Genomic DNA, 21,410 nt, shown 5'->3' on the forward strand with positions numbered 1-21,410 from the left:
GTATTTCACCTTCCCTTTGTTCTTGTCTATATCTTCATTTTTCATGATTAACAAGAGGTTTGAATTGTTTATAGTAGCAACAGCTGATTAAAGTACATGTTGCTTGAGTACAACCTATTCTGTGAAGTGGAATAGATCCTGTGGAAAAAAGTGTATTCAAAATAGTGTCATGTTAATAGTAAAAACACTTCATAATTACTGTTTGTGGTCTAAAATCTTTTTGTACAGCCAAGCTAACACCCTGATTGGATACAGATAGGTGCTACTTTTAAATAGGCTTTCCAGAATTTCCATGGGATTTATCTCTCCTCTAAACACTTCTATTTTCAACTTCATGCTTTGGAGTGTGATTGTTCAGAATCGGCAGGTATGGACAAAGAGGACAAGAGACTGTCTCTTTCACATCTCTTGACCTTTTCAGCCATGGGTTTTAATTTTCAAAAGGAGAACAGGGATGCCTGCAAGTACAAAGAAGGAATGGGAAGTTTTAAGACAAGACTGTTGGCTGTATGTAAGTATTTTGTGAAGCTGCCCAAAATGGAAGATGGTCCTAAAGAAAACTAATACTGAGGAGGGATCAGAACTAACATGTGAACTTCTCATGCCATTCTGTAGCTGAAAGGTGTGGTATGAACTCTGGGTATTAAAAGAAGACATAGTGTTTTGTTCATGTGCCCATGAGACTATATCCTTTGATACATTAAACAGACATTTCTTTTGTAAACATGGTGAAAATGAAGTGCCTTTTCTTTTAATTTTCTTTTTTTCTTTAAGATTGCAAAGGTGGATTGCAAGGAAGTACTGGACATCATATGTAATCTGGAATCTGAGGGACAAGAAAACACTGCATTTATTCTTTGTACAACATACCTTACTCATCAGCTTCAAACAGCAAATGTGTATTGCTCTTGGTAAGTGATATAAGTATTACTACTGCTCCCAACTTTTCCTCACTGGCTTCAATGCGAGAGAATTGATCTAATATAATACAAAAATATATAGAAAAAGTGGCTATACCTTGAGAAGTACATCAGACTGAAGTACTTCCTAGATAACCTGTGACAAAATAAATAAGGGCTCATCTTGCTACAGTAACAGAGCAGTTAGTCGGACAAAAGTAAGGTTTAAATCATTTAAAAATAGAACAGTACTCATTGTTGACATTAACAGTAATGCTTCAACAATACAGTAGCTGTAAGTGGTACTGGATCAGTGCTGTCTGGGTTGATATTACACCTCTAAGCTTTGTGGTTCCACCAAGTATGTCGTAATTTAGATCTTTCCTCGGGAGTACTTAGACCTGTGAGAGTTTGATGCCTTTTTTCACTTCTTCCACAGAGATGGAGTAGGAATATGCACAAGCCACACCCTTTAACTCCACCCAGATTGTGACTGTAACACTTCTCTGCCCTCTTAACTGGCTGGAGATAGAAAACTTTTTGCATTTCTGTTTCAGCAGTGGCATACTGGTAAAGCCAAAGCAGAGAAGCTGTTTTCTGCCCCTTACGAAATGGGTTTTGGCTTTCAAGGCATGGCTAAATGTGTCGTTTTTTCCTGGTTAAAGCCTGATCTGGATAAAGCTTTGCGCTAGCAGACATCTCAAGTGTATCTCGGGAATTTAGACTCAGCCAGCTGGCACTGTTCATTTACTCACTCCACATTTTAAAGCCATTAAGAAAAGCTTTCTTAGGACTTAAGTGTCAGCAAGATGATTGATAATTTAGCCTGGTCCAATTATTTGTACAAAAAAGCCAGAAGTATTTATATTTTACTTCTGTTTCAGGCCAGAAATGTCTTTTTGAGCAAAAGCACACCTTGTAGAGAGAAGTGAACTTGTGGAAGACTCAAGAGGCGAGAGTCCACCACACTTGGAAGTTCTAGCAGGCTGGCTATTTTTCACTATCAAAATGTGTCGTTAGAGATTAGATTAGAACCAGGTCCAAAGAGATACAAGGCTGAAGTCCATCCCATGCAGAAAGAAGGGGTGGGATGAGAAAGAGAACAGGGCAAACACTGAAAACATTTTCTTCTGACAAAAAATTTAGGAATAAGGGATTATCCAGAATGAAGCCCTTCTCTCACTATTTTTCCAACTCCCAGCTATGTACAATTTACTTAATAGATATACAAAATTACTGATGTCTTTATAAACTATTTTTCTTGCTTGTTTTATTTCTGTTGTGGTGATACTGAGTTAAAATTTCTTGTAATACTTTACTTACATAGACAAGGGTGTGAGATTCCCTTCATACCGTTCTTCCATGTTAGTCATCCTGATCTTCAATTAAATTTTACATTTTGTCAGCTTCTTGGGGCTGAAAGGCAGTAGGAAAAGTTGCTGATATTCTGGATGCCTAACTTTTCTTTTGCTCTAGTTCTGTTTTAGGATTTGAAATTAAAATATTTGGAATTATACTGCTTGTATATTAGTTACTTGTAGGCCTATCTAGCTTCTCAGATGTCTCTTCCTGACAATGAAAGGCTGTTAATTGCATTCCTAGGCCTTTAAACAAAACAAGGAAAAAACCCCAAACAAACAGAACCCCCAAAAAACTCTTGCCAGTAAACATTGTCCATTTTTGTGCAATAAATGTGTCCCAGGTCAGATCCATAACAAGGCTTCGTTCTCTTTTACTTGGTTTGGGGTTCAAGAGTAGGATTGTAATAATTCAAAGGAAAAATCTTGCTCATGTTCTGTGTAAAGTTTGCCTAGGTGTGCTTTCCTCATTTTTGGTTCTAGAGGCTATGACTAATCTTGCATCTAGAAACCTATATGTGGTTAAGTTAGCAAAGGTGAAGTTTACTCCACTGAAGGACTTTTTTCCAGTGATATAAACAGTACAGATCCTATCACTCTGCTGTTTTTCAATTCCTGTGGCACTCATTGTGATGGCAGAGCAACACAAAGTGACAGATTGCATCATTCATTGGCTGTGTCACCTTGCTTACAATAAATTGCTTAACAGAACAGCTATGTGCTCAAATAGTATGAATACTAAAGCAAATAACTGCTCAAAGAGAGTAGACAAAGTGTCTTCTTTTAGAAGTGTCAGCACTGAGTGGCAATTACATCATTTGAATGCAGGTGTCAACATGTAAGCTGCTTGCCTTGTGAGAGAGAAGCAGCTACTTTCCATTGATTCATCCTACCTATTTTAAATTTCTGTGTGAAAAGTTAAGGCTCTGCAAGTGTGGGTGGTAGGGTTTTTTGTGTAGAAAGGAAGTCTGTGCAGCTATAGATGCCTGCATTAAGTGAGATGAATCCCATTGCCAGTGTTTTTCCCCATTAAATAACAGGAGGTATATTGTGGTTTGATGTGATGCTTGATTAGGAGTAAGGTACAGTAGCAGTTCTCTTCAGCATCTCTTGGAGACCTGATTGAAGTGTGTGCTGTTTTTTAATAGCACTTAAATTGCTGTGGCATCAACTTGGAACTAAAGCATGTAGACTCTGGACAAATTGTGTGTATTTGCAATGTTCTTACATTCAGTTTTCAACTATTTGCAGGGAACTGACGCTTTTCTGGAGCAAACTGCAGAGAAGAATAGATCCTTCTTTAGATTCCTTTTTGGAGCGATGTCGTCAGTTTGGCATCATTGCCAAGACACTGCAGCATTTATTTTTCTTGATAAGAGTCATACAATCTGAAGTAAGTAAGCTGTAGTCCATAGTCTTTGGACACAGCTAGAACTGTGTACGTGAATTTATTGTTTTCTTAATAATTCTGCTGATCTGATAAGAAATATAGCTTTTTTCATTATTCATGTATGCTGATTAAGTGCCTGATAACTTACTAACAAAAATCTCTGAAAAATGCCTGCCACTGTAGTTTTGTGTCAGCTTGACACATTGAATAGACCTTCCATCGATGTGGAATGGTGTGTTTATTACTCTGAAAATACAATATGACAGTATTCTGCAAACAAAGCATAACTGTGTTTTGACCTGATGCCTGTTTAGAAGTGAGGCACAGCAGCAATTTTCTGCAACATCTCTTAAGAGATGGAGGCTTGGACAAAATGTCTCATATTTTTGTAGTCTGAGAAAATACCTTTTCCTCAAAACATGTGATACAATCACATCTGAAGTTCTACCTTCTATTCTGATGCTTATCTTTAGAAAGTTTCAGAAAGGTTCAAGAGATGCTTAACAGCAGTTTTTATAAACTCGTAATCTCTTTTTGAGGAGTAATGGAAAGACTTTAATTGATCATCTACCCAGAAGGCAGATACAGCATGCTCTTCATAAGCAGAGGAGAAGGGATAGCTATGGTTAATCTGGGTAGCTGCTCAGTAGGATGTTTCTGTCTTCCTTGGATGGCTGCTCTTGGAATTAGTTAGACTGAAATTTTCTGTGTCTGGTCACCATATGAGAGTAGATTTGTGGAGGGCAATTATGAATGAAAATTAATCAGGCACACTTTAATGGACAAAATAAGCTAGCTGATTATAACAGAATTTTAACTCTTTTAGTAACAGCATTACATGGATCATGGACCTTAAATTAGATATGGGATTTTCCCTTAGGAATGTCACCATTTCCAAAAGATTTCAGATATTTTCTCTCGAAAACCAGCATGGTATTGCACATGCAGAGTAGAATTTGCCACTAGAACTTCAGTTTTGTGGGTGTTTCAATAACAGTACCCTCCCAAATTTACTCATTTTTTTACATTCTTATAAGGACGTGAGTTAATTCAGAGTTAAGGCATCAGATGGATTATGGATAAAACAGACAAGGTTCCTTTTTTTTTCTCCTGAGGAAATAGGCTTTTTTACTGCTGTCTAGCAAATTAATACTGTTGAAGAAGTATTAACACTGTTAAAGAAATATTGCATGACTTCCAATAGGCAGTGCACGGTGAGTTTACGAGCTTGCTAATTATTTTAACTTGTTCTTAGTTCTTTTGGATCTTTACCATCTGAGCTGGTGTCCATGTGGTTGTGTTAGTCATGTGTCATCCCTCTAAACTATTCAAAAATATCTTAACTGTTACTTTTATTTACTAATAATGACCAAACATTTACTTCATGCATTCAGATTCTTTATGTCAAAAAGAATGCTTTTGGAACAAGGTAAATTTCAATTTTGTCCATATAGAATTTGGAATATATTATTTTTCAAAATCAGCATGCGATTAATATTTGTAGGTATCTTCCTGATACTATTGAGCAGCAGCTCAAAGTTGCATAGACTCCTCAGAAAATGGAAGTGAAATGCCAGTCATCTTCATCGGGAACCATTTCTGCTACTGTACTGTTTATGCTGTTGAAGGTTATTTTGTTTCAGGGTGTAAATTTACATTAATTTCCTTATTACACAGTACTGTGTGTTCTGAATTAATATCCTTTGTGGATACTGTGGGAGGAATACATATTGGAAGATTTACACCATTCTCTTTTAGACATGACTTAGTTATGATTGAGAGTCACTCAATGAAGAGAGAAAGGAGTTAGAAAGATGTTTTGCAACATCTGGTGCCTAAAATAGTTTGTGTGACTCCTCCACAGAGTGCACTAATTGAAAAGTGTCTCCCCTCGCTTGAAAAGTACAAGAGGTTCCTCACACAAAATAAACTAGAACTTTTTAGAGTATGCTCAGTGACTCGAGCACTTAATACTCAGAAGCTGAATACATTCTGAATGGGCTGTAGTCTATTGGATGCTCTCATTGCACGTTTTTTAATAGAACAGTTTTAGAGAGAATGTACTTCTCAAAGAAAAATAACATTTATTTTGTGGCTGTTGTGTTTTGGTTTGTTTTGTTTTTTAAAACAGGCAGAAGAAGCAGGACTTGCTGTGTCTGTTTTGTTATGTGTGAGAGCCCTTCAGATCAGGTCAAACGGAAGTGATGAAATGAAGACATCAGTATGTAAAACAATTGCATGCCTTTTACCAGAAGACCTTGAAGTTAGAAGAGCTTGTCAGCTCACCGAATTTTTACTTGAGCCAACTTTGAGTGGATTTAATATGTTGGAAGAGCTCTATATGCAACCTGATCAAAAATATGATGAAGAAAATGCACTGGTTCCAAATTCACTCCGTTGTGAGCTGCTGTTAGCTTTAAAAGCATATTGGCCATTTGATCCTGAATTTTGGGACTGGAAGACTTTAAAACGACATTGCCTTAAACTATTAGGGAAAGTAGCTTCTGATTCTGAGGATGATGCAAGTTGTAATATGTCAATCAATGAAACCGACATGTTAGAAACTTTCTTTAGTGACTATGATGAGACAAAAGAACATAAATATTATGATGGAAAAGACACAATGAACCACCCTAAAGAAAAAGCTAGAGTAAAAAAACCAATTGGTTCTTCAGAAAGATACCAGAGATGGCTTCAATACAAATTTTTTTGTGTGCTCTGCAAAAGGGAGTGTATAGAGGCTAGAATACTGCATCATTCCAAGATGCATATGGAAGATGGTGTTTATACATGTCCGGTATGTACAAAAAAGTTCAAGAGAAAGGAATTTTTTGTACCACATGTAATGGAACATGTTAAAATGCCACCTAGTAGAACACACAAACCTAAAAAGAAAATAATACTGAAAAAAGAGAGATCACCACAAAAGACGACAACTTCCAGCAGCCCACCTCCAGTGTTTCAGGAAAAGTCACATCAGCCACAGCTGCCCGAAAACTTTGAAAATGACGCACATGAATATGTCACATTTAGCCACCTGGAAAATTGCCAGCTACAAGACAGAGACATCTATCCATGTCCTGGAACAGATTGTTCTAGAGTATTTAAACAGTTTAAATACTTAAGTGTACATCTGAAAGCTGAACATCAAAACAATGATGAAAATGCAAAACACTACTTGGATATGAAAAACAGGAGAGAGAAGTGTGCTTTCTGTCGCCGACACTTCATGACATCCTTTCATTTGCGGGAGCATGAACGTGTGCACTGTGGACCTCAGCCATATATGTGTGTGTCAATGGATTGTTATGCTAGATTTGGGTCAGTTAACGAGCTTCTCAATCACAAACAAACACATGATGATCTTCGTTATAAATGTGAGCTAAATGGCTGTAATATAGTTTTCAGTGACTTAGGGCAACTTTACCATCACGAGGCACAGCACTTCAGAGATGCATCATATACCTGCAACTTCTTTGGTTGCAAAAAGTTTTATTATTCAAAAACTGAATTTCAGAATCACCTTGCAGCACATAATATTGAGGTGTCGAATAGGGAAGTGAAGCAAACACTGAAACTTGAAGAGTCAGTTTCAAAAGACAAATGCAGTTATCTTCCAGACTCTCAGCTGCTTGAACAATCTGAAAATTCCAGTTTGAATAACTTGGATCCCTCACACTCTCAGGATATTTCACAGATGAAGGAAGAAACTCTCTCTGACAGTGAAGATATAGACAGTGAAAGTAATTGCAGTCTTCATTGTGGGGACCACAGCACAGATGCTGCAATAAACCAAGGCCAGGCATCTCCTCTACTGATTGAAACAATGGCTCCCAATCAATCAGTTCCAGGTTTTCTCATGTCCCAGGAAGGAGTCTTCCATCCAGCAGATGTGAAACAACAGTGTTCCAATGTGGCGGTTTGCTTTGCTGAAAAAAAACTTACCTGTGGTTTTGAAGGCTGCTGTTCCACACACAAAAATTCCAGAAGTATGCAAAAACACCTTCGCAGGCCTCATCCATATAACTTTAAAGGTAAAAAAAATATGGAAATGAAAACTAAAGACTTTCTCGATCTGCTGAGTGACGCTCAGGACAGTAAATACCCTACAGAGATTAGTACAGAGCTAGGTCATAATTCAGATACAAATGCTGACTCTCCAGAAAGCTTGTATTGTACTATAGATGCTAAAGGAAGCAATGATCTGAGGGAAGAAACTTGTCCTTCTTCCCCAGAAACATCTTTTTATGACAGTTCTAAAGAATCAAATATTGAAGATAACATGTTGGAACTAATGTTAGGCTTGAAACATCTAAGCTTAAAAAATTCTAACATCCAGAATTCTTCAAGACACAAGCCTTTTTTGGGCTCTTCACAGTCCTGTTCATCTAGGGATGCCAAGTGCCCTGAGTCAGGAGATGAAACTACCTCAAAACTTCAGCTTCAAGAGCATCAAGATAATTTGCCCAGCCAGTACCTTACTCAACTGGCAGCTAAACCATTTTTCTGTGAATGTCAAGGATGTACGTGTGAGTTTGTGACCAGAGAAGCTCTCTTAATGCATTATGTTAAAAAGCATAACTATTCAAAGGAAGTGGTTCTTCAGTTAAATATGTTCCAGCATCGGTACTCGCCATTTAAGTGTCATATTTGCCAAAGATCATTCACAAGAAAAACACACCTTAGAATTCACTATAGAAACAAGCATCAAATTGGCTGTGAGAAGGCAGCTCACAAGATATGCTCCAATGAAAAATTTGACCACGTAGGTTTATGTACAGATGACATGCATAAAAATAGCACTGTTCCAACACCTGTCTCTGCAACCAGTGTTGAATTCAGTGAACATTCGGACCACTCTGAACGTCTGTGTCATCCTAGAAAGGAAGACTGTAGTTCCGAGACAGATTTGGAGTCCAGTGAAGAGACAGACAATAATGTAACCAGAAAAACATCTAACACAGCTTCTCTGGACAGTCGTAGGGAAGAACTGGAAGCAAGGCAGGGAAGAGGAAGCAAAAGAACAGTTGCTAAAGGAAACTTATGTTATATATTGCATAAGTACCACAAGCCATTTCATTGTATACATAAAAGTTGCAACTCAGCATTTACCAACCAGAAAGGTTTGATTCGCCATTATAGAACTGTTCACCAGTATAATAAGGAACAACTCTGCTTAGAAAAAGACAAAACAAGAACAAAAAGGGAACTTGTCAGATGTAAAAAAATATTTGCATGCAAATACAAAGAGTGTGGTAAGCGTTTTTTGTGTTCTAAAGCTCTTGCTAAGCATTGTAGTGACTTCCACAATGAATACATAGAGGATCAAAAACTGCTTTCTGATGCTGAATCTGCAAGATTTGCTTGTAACCAACCCCATTGCCCTGCCGTATTTTATACCTTTAATAAGCTTAAACGACACCTAATAGATGAACATGACAATGAAGAAAAATTAAACAAAGATTTTGAAATCCATTGTGACCTTAATGGCTGTGACAGAATTTTCACAAATTACAGTCACTACTCTCAACATGTATATTTCCGACATAGTGAATATTATGATAGTCTCTTTGGAAATGATAGAGAGGACGATGATGATAACGATAAAAATGAACAAAGTTGTTTGAAAGACAGTTTTGACATAAGCAAGCAGAATGGGAAACAGTTAAAAGAAAAATCTAAAAGAAGTAGCAGAAGTAGAGAAAAGCATTTGATTAATTTCAAAACAAAAGAAGAAGCCCTACAAATGTGCAAAGAGAAGTCTAACCAGACCCAGTACCCTTGCATGGTTCAGGGATGTTTGTCTGTTGTCAAACTGGAAAGCAGTATAGTGAGGCACTATAAGCGCACACATCAGATGACCAATATGTATATAGAGCAACGGATTCAGAAACTTGTTGTTTGTGTTAAATGTGGCATAATGATTGAAAAACAGTCCTGCTCCGAAACAGATTTAGACTTGGATAAAAAAGGTGTAAACGTTAAAGAGGATAAATCAGCTGATCCTGAGTATGTGCAGGAAAGCAAAAAACCTCTTGTTTCAAGTACTGACTGTGATCCTCAAGATGTGAGCAATGACGACCAAAAAAGATGTCCATCCAGTAGTGTGAGCTTTGATGCAAGTGCCTTTACGTATTCAGGCGCTTTAAAATACAACCACAGTTCAAAGAACACTTCTTTTGAAGAGCATAACATCAGGGAGACAGTTACATGTAAACCTGAAGATTTTTCTGAAAATAGTGAAAGAGAGAATAGCTCTTACTTCTCCAGTTTACAGTTAGAGTTGCCAAGAGAGAAAGAACCAGAAGGACGTCAGCATAGTGCAGTTAATCAAAATGCAAAAAGCAATGTACTTTGTGCTACAAAAGATACATTTCAGAAGCCGTCAGTGTCCAAACCATTTGATTTAAAGACATATAAACCAATGGGATTTGAGTCTTCATTTTTAAAATTTATTCAGGAAAGTGAAGGAAAAGATGATGATGATGATGATGATGATTTTGATGAGGTAGTAGAATGGGAGTCTCCTGAGCAGTTGCCAGTAGATAAAAACTTGCAAAAAGAGGGTGATGGTCAAGGGGATACACCTGTAAACAGCTTTGTGAATGACAAAGATGTAACCATAACCGAAAATAATCATGGGCAGCTAACAGAAATCCAGCCCTTGTTGTCAGAATCATCATCTGCGCCTTCTTTAGAAAATTTGAGGGCAATCTTGGACAAGGCACTAACAGACTGTGGAGACCTTGCCTTAAAACAGCTTCATTACTTAAGACCAGTAGTTGTTCTTGAAAGATCCAAGTTTTCCACGCCTCTCATAGATTTATTTCCAACAAAAAAGGCAGATGGGCTTTGTGTAGGAAGTACGTAAGTAGTTTTGCTTAGAGCAGATTGCCTCCACTACGGCTATATGGGGAGAACTTCAAATTAGAACAGTAATTGTTAACAGTACGCGCTGTTTAGGTTAGTTTAGACTGTTTAATTCCATGAATGTATAATATCTGTCAAAAGTATTGCCAAGTTAATTTAGCTCCCCATTTTTTCCAACGGACTATGCTGATTTTGGTGCTATTTAACACATCAGAATACCGGGGGCTTCCTCTTGAAGAGTAAATGTGCATGATTGTATATGGAACAAGTACTAGGGTACCAGGGTTTGGGGGGAAATGGAGTTATTACTTGACTTGAATGTGCACCCTAGGGTGCTTTGTGTAACATATTGTACACTACAGCATCTTATATTTTTTGAGTTATGAGTTTCAATAAATTACAGTTTTTCACCCATTTGTTTACTGTACAGTAAATCTTTAATGTGGTTTACTTGTAATTGAACCATTCTGAGTGCATTGGACAATGTTGCTTAAGTTTTTGCATTTGTAGATAATTTATCAGACTGATGAAACAGTATAGATATAAAAAAGTAAAGTATTACATTTTATTTTATAATATTCTCTGTGCTTTTTTCAGACTTGAAAGAATTATAATTAGTACAGGCAGAAAGCACTTGCTATTTAGAGATGAGAAAATCCTAGTTACCTTTCCCTTTAAAGGAAGAAGATGCTTCTGAGAGCATATGGTACAACATACCGTATAACTGTTTGAAGAGCATTGCCAGACTTGCAAGAGAGTTGTGTCACATGAAGGTGTCAGTGCACATTTTGGGTTCCTTGATTAGCTTTTTCGATAATGAATAAAATCTAGCTGGAAGATTCACCAGAAGAGTAATCTAGTATTTTAAGATCTGTTTCTTTCTTCTGTGTCTTGTTTGTTTCTGTGCTGCTGGATACATCATGAGGCCCAGAATCTTGTTTCCCCAGTGAGTGGTATTTCCCAGTCTCTGTGAGGTTGCTGATGAGCAAGCAGCAATCACAGCTTCTTGTTGATTGAGGGCTTGAGTTTTGTTGGAGTGTTTTGGGTTTTATACAGTGATCTGAAAAGTAGCAGTGGAAAGGAAATGGAGAAAACTTTGAGAAATGTTGTTTAAAACAGACCATGAATATTGTCTGAGTTAAATAATGAAGAAGGCTGTGTAAAAAACTATCTGGAGGACCGTATTATGACCAAAACTGCATAGAAATTACATCTTCGTACTACACTTAAAAAAGGACATCCTTAAAATAAAAATTAAATTAAAAGTCATACATCAAGGAGGAGATTTGTAGTTTATTACATATCTTTTCCTGTCATTTCCTTTCTCTAAACTATAAGCTTCTTGTAATGAAAGGAATACAGTGCATCAGTCTTCTCACTAAGTTTTAAAAATGGAAGTAAGTTAGGGTTAAAAGGTTAAATACTGCAACAGTGTCAGACACCTGAAGTAGCTGAAGTGTGTTCCAAAGTCTTTTTGGTCTCCTGGGGGGGTGGGGTGGGGAAAGTCTACCCGTTAATGTCAAGTTTGCATCATGTTCAAACTTACTTGAATTTTCAATATCTCAGAACAGGAAAAGAGATTAACTGCAGACATAATAAGCATATGATGACTGCTTCAGGTAATGTGTCTAGAGAGATACCAGGACATTACTGGGTTGTTTGAGTATCCCACAAAGCAATCTGTCCCCTTCAATACCTAAAGAAAGAAAACTGGTCAGCATGAATAGTAAATTCATTGAGGTTTTGAGTCTTCATTTTCAGGTCAAGCAGCTGTATTTCCACTAGCTAACCAGAGCTTCAAATATGACAGTATTGGAGAATTCAAACATTTAAAATACTTACTTTGAATGAGAGAAATAAGATTAGAATGCGGGAATGAAATGAAATGTAAAATATGTATAAATGCCACAGACCAGAGATGTGGTGAGACAAAGGCATGTGCAAGCTTTTGCTTTGTGTAGTCCTACAAATATACCAGATCTTTTAAAAAGTAGTTTTAATGTCATTGATTGCTTTCTACAACTTAAAATGCTTTGAGTACAGTCAGGAAAATGGAAATTATTAAATGCAACAGTGATACTTAATGCAGTAATAAATTAGCTGAGTCATAAGAGACCAGTAAAGAACTTTCTACATGGGAAACAGCAAAGATAAATCAATTCCACCAAAGCAAGTGTCTGTTGATATAAAAGGTAGGAAGAGACTTTTGTGATGTCTCCTGAGGCTAGCTGAGTCCTCTGTGAAGGTAACAAAATTGTATGTTCCCAAGACAGTTGCACCACGTCTGATGCTGACTGCCACTTCCATCCATGAGCACACACCGGTGGAAATCAACTCTGTGTGAGGACCTGAAGCTGTCTTTAGTGACCTGGGGACAACTCAGTTTTCATAAAAAATTTGAAAAGTAATACTCCTACATGTTTACACAAGCCATAAACCAGAAGAAAATTTAAGAATTACAAATGGGATTTATTTCCAAGATGCTGCTTTATGAGGTAGATGCAGCTTTTGGTAAATGAAATATTTAAGGTAGTATGTTGCCAATAATGTGATCTTACAGTTGAAGGGTTTTTTAATAGTAGTTTTGGAATAGTTACAATGTCCTTGCCAACCTGAAGGCATTCAAACACAGACTTTTTGCTTTCCACTTTCATTGGGTTAGTTGACAGTTGCTTAGCTGACAGGTGGAAATTTGTTTAACTGGCGTAACAGTTTCAGTGTGATCTTTTTACCTATAAACACAAGAATCCTTTTCAGAGAAGTTTAGGTTTATTCTTTTAGACTTCATTCGTACATAATTCACTAGACCTTCCTCTAATGAATACTTGCGGTTCTTGGAGAATAGACATCAGTGTTTTTAGAAATGCCACAAATGGTAGAGTGCCAATTGCAAATTGGAGCTTCTCCCCCCAACCCCCGCTCCCCTCATTGCCTATGCTGTATTTTGCACATATCGTAACCTGAAGCTGGATAAGATTTCACTTTAACTCCCTGATCACAGTTTCCTTCTCTTTATTTTTACACTTGACCAATACTCAAGTTTTATTGTTGCTTCTTAGAGTTGGCACTGATAACTTTATGCTCAATAGGAAGCTACGATTGCAGATTCCTAGTGAACAACCTCATGGAGTTTGTGAATTAATTCTTTTTATAATTAAAAGGATTCTGGGACCACAGAAGTTGTCCAGAACAAGAGAGTTTCTGCCTGGCCTGGGGGAGGCTTTTGTGTGTAAAAGATAAAAACTGAGTTTGTCTAAAACTGCTGGATAAATTGCCAAATGAATGAAGGCTTATTGCAAATGCCCATCTTCTCCGTAGTGTGTTTGTCTACCTGTTCTGACATGAATGTAGGAATGGGTTCAGTTATAATTCACTGTCAAAAGCAGCAATTCAAAATGCAGTGTACCATGTGTCCTTGTCACCTCCACAGTGGTGCAGCCTTGCCCTCTCCCTTTGGAGCATAGCTTCCTACTTCCTTCTGTCAAGCTCTCAAATTATGGATCATTTTTAAAGTATGACTTTGAATGAATTTGTGTTTCTCTTACACTGTTTGCACCCTTGCTGCAAACTTGCCACCAAAGAACTCTACAAAATCATACAAAATTACCTTTATACAATCCTACTGTGTTTACACTGTGTATTAAAGTTCTTCAGTGTTCAGCTTTCCTATTAAAAAAATCCTACCACTTGTTGTATAAACAAATTTGCATATTAAGCATGAATTTTGTGACAATTGTAGTTCTGTAATCCCACGGAACAGTGGTGTGTGAAACGTTTTAACTCCTTGAAGGTATTCTGCTCTTACCAAATAAGAGTTACAGGTCCTGTGATACTCTCCAGTCCAAGAATTGTATTTAGAAAGTGGTGAGTGGGTTTTCCTCGGTGGTTGTACACGAGCATCTTGGAGGCATTTTCCTCTGGTGCTGTGACACTCCGTGCACTACTGGGATTTTTAATACTATCGGCTCAAGTTGTATTCATATTTCTGTTGAAAGATACCAATGTTGCACTGGTCTGTCAGCTCCTTCCTAGTTACAGAAATAATGCCTTGCCCATTTCAGATACCAACAGTGTGTTTCAGTCTTTGAATTCCACTGCTTTATCATCTACAAAATGCAATACCATCTCAGTAAGGTAATAGATGTTCCACCACCAAAACTATACAGTTTGAATACATATCCTGAGCCTGATTTCTTCTTGGACTTGTTTATCTGATCTTTCTAATTGCTTAGCACTAGTGGGTATTGGGGAAGGAGGCCACAAAAGGGTAAAGACCTGAAGTTAAGAGTTTTTACTGTCTGTTTCTGTTTTCATGACATTGAGTAGGCCATCATTTTTCCTTCGAGGCCCCACCAGAACTTGTCTTAGAGTGAAGATGTTTCCAGTTTCTTGCTTTCAAACATATGGGATTAACATTTTCTTTTGCAGTAAAGGAACACCTCAAAAAGAATTCTTACTGTAAACAGCAGATACCTGAGAAAATGTAGGTGCAATTTCTTAATCATGGCACAGTGCTTCCTTTTTTTTTTTTTTTTTAAATTACTGTCTTCAGGTGTGCGGATGTTATTGGAAAACAACATGTTTATTGATTGTTCATGCCTGAGTTCCCCAAGGCAGTGGGCTGCCCTGCCATGTTCCCATGGGTAGGAGAAAACTCTCTTACAAAGAAAGACCACCTAGGCTGATTTCTATACTTCTGGCAGGGCTCTCAGCAGAGCCAACACATTAGTGCAGTGTTTTCACTTATCTGTTGTTTTCTGGCCGGCTTTGTTCATGCAAGATCTTTGAATTTTATTATGCTGATAAAGCCTTGTGACACTATATTTCACGAATTCTGTGTCTTGGTTGCAGTGAATTAATTGAGGGAAATTCCATTTTCAGTTAAGTCCTAGCATGTCTTGTCAAGAATCTGAGCTGGCTGATGGCAGAGAGTAGGGGAGGCTTAAATGAAAGCACCTTGCCTTTGTCTGGCCCTGTCAGGTACAGCTGGCACCCCTGAGCCCTTCTCTCCTGACAGTTTTTTTCCCTGTGCCCGCATGAGTTTGGACGGGTGAGGGTGGCATAGGAGAGCTGTTGCTCATCCTTGAAAATATCTTAAGATTTATGATTATAGGGAAGGAAGTAGTTAAGGAATTTGTCAGGATGCAGTGCAGGGGAGGGATCAGTGTTGGCCAGCTTCAATGAATTGTAAGAGCTTTCTCTAGGAAAGGAGAAAAGTGGCAAGCAGTAACAGCTCACCAAGAGGAGCACTGCTTTGTGTTTCATGGCATTTGGCAGGGGTAGTACTTGTTCTAGGGGAATGTACCAGTTTACAGAAAAGATAAGGCTAGTTTTTAATTTATTTGACAGATCATTCCACTAATAGTTACAAATGGTAACTGGTAGAAAATGAGAAGATTAAGTTGGCATTATTTTATTAAGTCAGTTATTAGAAATCCACAGACAAGTTCTGTTATACTTTAGAGTGGTAGAAATAAGATTAATGACTGATACTAAAGTGCTAGCTCAAGAACTGGCTAAAAATAAGCGTTCATTAACACCCCTCTTACTGCATCTCTATAGAGTTACACATTCATTGTGCTCCGCATGGAACGTGTGTCCCCAGTACTGCTGTGGCAAGTTCTGTAGATGTCAGCACCTATGCTGTCTTCACTTAACGCTACAGATAGAAAATATGAAGAGAGTGTTTTGACTCTAAATATTTGATTCCTTGTAGGCCTCTCTAATTTTATATTTCCCAAAACATTTTCAGTTTATTCTGTTTTGGAATAAATAAGGACCTGCTTGCTGAACTGGGTCAGGCAAAAACCGTTACAAGAAAGACTTGAAGTATTTTAGCACTGATGAGTTCTTCAGTCCTAACTACAAAACCATGTGAATGTGTGAGCACAGGAAGTGAGAGGGAGAGAAGGGAGCAGGTGCTCAGCTTCTGATAGTAGTGCTGATAGAAGTCAGCTTCGAATGCTCTGAGATGAGTGAGGCAGTAAATGCCTCTCCTACCAAAAAGAGTCTCTGCTTCTCCTCTGTTCTCAGCTGTGTCTCCTGCTGTTTCCTTTGTGCCAGCTGTGGCACTACTGTGACTTTATTTAAATCCTTGAAATGTGAAAAAACAAAGCCAGAAACAGGAACATACAAATAAGTACTTTTCTACCATTACAGTGCAACAAAATAGGGCTGCAATTCAAAGATACAAGTTACTAATTTTATTGTGCCTACAGTTAATGTGAGAAATTTGTATCCTATTTGGATGCCCTTGCATCCTTGCTCAAGGCCTGCTGTTGAATACTTGAAGTATTGTGGTGTCTTTCATTACCCCAGTTTCCCGAACTCCATATCCCAGTCGTCTAAGCAGGCTTCCCCTCTTCTATACTCTGGTCTCTGTACTCCTATTTTCTCCCTGTGCTATAATCCATCTTGTCTTCCTTTACAAGAGTAAACTCAGGCTTTGTCTCCTTACCTAAAAGTGCAGGTTACTTTGCTTACTGAATGAGAATGAAATTGCCAAAATGTAATAGCTCAGACTCTGGAATCACAGCTTTCCTAATGTGAACACACCTGGCTGTGCTTTGCAACTGTTCCCTCTACCCCAGTTTCTTCCACTATAAGCTATCATGGTCCTTCACATGAGTAAATTCCTGTTGTGTACCAAGTTATTGCTATCTCGGATCATCTCCAGAGATGGTCTGTAACAGCTGCTTGGCTGTGTGGCAGATTTCTGGTGGCTTGGAGGGGCCAATTGCCTTGAGTTCTTACCTATTTTTAAAAAGGAAAGAACCCACATTCTCAGCATTCCCCTGCAGCAGTAGCTGTCTGTCTTCAATGGGGAGTCCCACAGCAAGCAGCCAAGCAAATGACTTTATGGAACATTTGTGCCAGCCAGCCTGATTTATTTTGAAAAGGATTAGAGTCAATGATACTGCATTGCAAGGAGAAAAAAAGCAGCTGTTAGGAGACAGTCAAGGGACTACTTGCAATGTATACCGGGGAGAAAACCAGTTAAATACTCATTTAGTCAGTATTAATTTTTGCTCTTCCCTTCTCTCAGTGTGGCTGTGAAAGGATGTGGACAAGAATAGTGAGGCTTTATATGCATTATTGTGTGCAGTCTGGGTAACTTGTACTGAATTTAAACATCTTGTGTACAGTCTGCAGTACCTAGGGAATGAAAAGTCTACTGGATGAAGAAAAACTAACCAGCCTTTGATTAGTCAGCTAATGCATGCTGAGGAGGAGTGCCTCTCCTGTCTTCCCCTCACATAACAGAGAAGCTGTGTGGGCTTACAGACAGCATTGCACAGAACAAATCAACAGGAACACTGCACTGGAAATAAGAGAAAAAAAAAAAAAGTTGCAAATTATTAGAGCAGTTCTGGAAGATCTTTTCTGTAGAAGCAGTGAGGAAAGAGACCTCTATGAACTTGTGAGAGAATGGAACAGAGATAACCGTCCGCAGCAGCAAAAATTGCATCTATCCAATAATAAAGGAACATCCTTCAAGCTGTAAGCTAAAGCAACAGAGAGTCACGAGTTTACTCTTTTGCGGTTTAGGTCACCGAGAAACTCCCTGCTTATCCAAGCAGGCCTTTTGCTGAAATTCTTAGTTTTACTGGGGAGCAGGGAGGGCAGAAGGGAATGTGAGCAGAAAAGCAGCAACATTGTGTTTGGGAAACATAATTCAGCTCTAGCATGTAAGTTCATGTGCAATACTGGGGAGAATGGCAGATATAAATGGATGCAGACTGTAATTGCAGAAGAAACTACTGAAGAGTAAAGACTGGTTGAAAAAATCCTAATATCAAATGGAGCCAGCTGAAAAGTATTTGGGAGAGGTGGAGTTGGACATAGTGCAGGATTTAAGATCCATGGGGTAAACAAAACAGCGTGGAAAAGTTATTTTGATTCCATCGAATCTCAAATTGGAGACAACAGTGGAATGGATAAGGCTTCGTATCAATTTCAGCATGAGATGTACTTGTGTCAGAATAATACCCAGAAAACACTGAGTGGAATAAGGGATTCAAGATTTATAGTTATGGGAGGAGCAAAACTAGGTAAAGATTAAAATGTACAACTATTGTACACCCACCTCTCATCTGTGATGAGCACAAGTTGCTGCGTGGCACTGCAGGCCCAAGTGCCAGGACTGCCAAGGGGTCCTGAGGGGCACCGCAGAGTAAGTGTTGCTAAACACTGCAGACAGCAGGATGACTTTTCTCCGGAGCGTTGTGCACCTCTTCCTTCAGAAGGGAGCGTGTAAGTGCCATGTTCCTGCAGGATATACACTATGCTGCAGTCACTGAACTCAGCTGTACCCTGCTTTTCTCCAGCCTATTTCCTTTGGGTTGCTAAGCTTATACCAGGTCACCTGCTGGATCTATGGGACTGTGAGAAGACCTGAGTAACCTGATTAATGCCTGTGCCCTGATGCTAGGCCCAGAAGTGCAAATCCAACTATGCTTTCTTTGATTATCTGGTTAACACTATGTTACTGGACTTGGAGCTTAAGAAGAAAGGAGTAAGGCACCCTTTCTCTCTCAACTTCGCTTGCCAGACCTGTGAGAACAAGCTCCCTGTGGTCACAGAATTGTTTAGGTTGGAAGAGACCTCTTGAGATTATCCAGTCCATCCCGTTACCCCTACCTGATGCTCAAGCAGGATCAGTGAGAGCAGGTCTCTCAGGACCATGTCCAGATGGGTTTTGAATACCACCAAAGATGGACTATCTCCACAATTTTTCTGGACAGCCTGTCCCAGTGTTAGACCGCTCTCACAGTAAAAGTTTTTTCTTGTGTTCAGATGGAATTTAATGGTTTTTAATTTGTGCCCATTGCCTCATGTCCTGCCAGTGGGCACTGCTGAGAAGAGTCTGGCTCCCTTGTCTTCATTCTCTCACAAGAGATATTTACACACATTGATAAGGTCACCCTGAGCCTTCTCTAGGATGAACAGTCTCAGCTCTCAACCTTTCCTCAGATGAAAGATGCTCCAGTCTCTTCATCATCTTCATGGCCCTTCACTGGGCTTACTCCAATAGCTCCACGTCTCTCTTGTACTGCAGAGCCCAACACAAGAGGGCCACTCCAGGTGTGGCCCCATCAGTGCTGAGTAGAAGGGGAGAGTCACTTCCCTTGACCTGCTGGCAACAGAGATCCCTGCAGATATAACACCCTCTCGCTATGGCTGAGCTCCGGATCCCTTCCATGTATGCGTTCTGACAACTCTCCAGACATCAGTGGGCTGATACCAAGTTTTACTGCACATTCTAGAGCATCCTTGGTCCAAAACTTGCCACTTTCTGGGTCCAGTTTGCAGCCAATAATGGGTTTCTGCTGTTGTGCGAGGGTGGGGGCTGTCATAGTCTTCCTGCGCAAACAAGTACATCTCTGCACCCTACAGAACTGACACCCAGTCTTACTCCTGAGCACAGACTACACGATCACTGTAAAGGCCATCTCAGTGACCTAGCTCTGTGCTAGGCAACATGATCCCTCCTGACCAGACCTAGGTGGTCCCAGTTTGGAGCATCTTGGACAGCTGATTCACAACGTGCTCCACTTGGTACACAGTGCCAGTCTGTTCTTTGCCTTGTAGCAAAGATACTTGATAGGGAGGGACAACAGCTACCCCATGGGGAAACTGCAGGAGTTTGACCTCCACTTTATGAGGTTCCTATGAACACTACATGCTGCTAGAAAGTGCTTGGGCAAGTTCAAAAGTGTACTGACCTACCTGATCAGATTCGCTTGGGAATTAAGTTTGCCCTTGCCCAACCAACTCTACTCCATTGCTATCTAGCCCCTCTTCTGCCTCTTCTGGAGGGAGATTATGGGGTTGGTGCGCCATGAGCTGAACTTATTGGTGTACACTGCCATTGTTCTCTCTGTGATTTAAGATGCAGGACAACCGGTGCATGTGGAGGCCCACAAAAAAAAAAAAAAAAAAAAAGTCTTCCCAGGGTCCTCTTCCATGTTGGTCAAGCTGTGTCTTCATGGTTGGAGCCAGTGGAGACAAACTTTTTCCTGCCCGTACTGCATGCTACTTGAGTAAGCTCCAGCCCACTGCTGTCTCTGGGTGCCTATGTGATCCCCTTTTTTCTGAGTCAGACTACAGGCTGGGGTGCCAGAATGGCTGCACAGATGGGACAGAGCTCCTAAAGGGTCCCTTTGAAGGGATCACTGTTCATCTGGTCTTGTTCATACTCTGCCTCTCAACATCCCATGCCTCAACCTTGCAGCCCAGGCCAGCCTCCAGAAGAAATATTTAAATTTGTCATGATCACAGCTACAGTTGGGTTTCTGAGTGGGCCTTGAGTCTCACTCTAGAGCAGGAAAACCATGGCTTGCTCTGAGCCACAGCTCAGTGTTGAAAAAGTGCAGCTAGCCTGTGCCAACTGAGGAGAGATCAGGATGCAAAGTACAGAATTACAAGGGTAAATATTTATCCATGCTCATGAGGTGACCCAGCAAATGTACAACACGATTTGACTAACCACTAAAGCCCACCGTACTGATTACTAATCACAGTAAAACTTTGCAAAGCAACTGTATTTCTGCAGCATCCTTGCTGCTTGTCTCTTGATACAGACATCCCTGGAGTAAGTCTTGCTGGAGTCACTGATCTCCAGGTGGTACTGGAACACTACACAAGATGATGCTGGGAGGGTTGTAGGGGTTGTCCAGGGTGTCCTTTATGGACAGCTCTAAGCCTCCAAGAGGCAGTCTTTTAGTTTGTCTTAAGCCTGAAAAATACCAAAGTCTCCAGCAAAATTCCACTACTTCATCACACTGCAGTGAATTAATGTACCTACTAACAAAGGTAACACATTCCCGTACTATAACGATTGACTGACATTAGGGAAGAGAATTTCCATAACATCAGTCCCTACATCTCTGC

At 39.4% G+C, this 21,410-nt stretch overlaps 1 protein-coding gene across 1 annotated transcript in view; it reads left to right on the forward strand.

The window, feature by feature from the left end:
• RLF (RLF zinc finger) overlaps positions 1-10,518 on the forward strand; it is a gene marked incomplete at its 5' end in the record, with an annotated part of 21,992 nt that extends 11,474 nt beyond the window's left edge. Inside the window, 3 exons of the mRNA XM_010171333.1 lie at positions 775-911; positions 3,509-3,650; positions 5,779-10,518. Coding sequence (XP_010169635.1) covers positions 775-911; positions 3,509-3,650; positions 5,779-10,518 — 5,019 coding nt within the window. The remainder of the gene's footprint in view (positions 1-774; positions 912-3,508; positions 3,651-5,778) is intronic.
• Between the last annotated feature and the right edge of the window lie 10,892 nt (positions 10,519-21,410).

This window comes from Antrostomus carolinensis, unplaced genomic scaffold (genome assembly GCF_000700745.2).
Source record: "Antrostomus carolinensis isolate BGI_N321 unplaced genomic scaffold, ASM70074v2 scaffold25027, whole genome shotgun sequence".
NCBI lineage: Eukaryota > Metazoa > Chordata > Aves > Caprimulgiformes > Caprimulgidae > Antrostomus > Antrostomus carolinensis.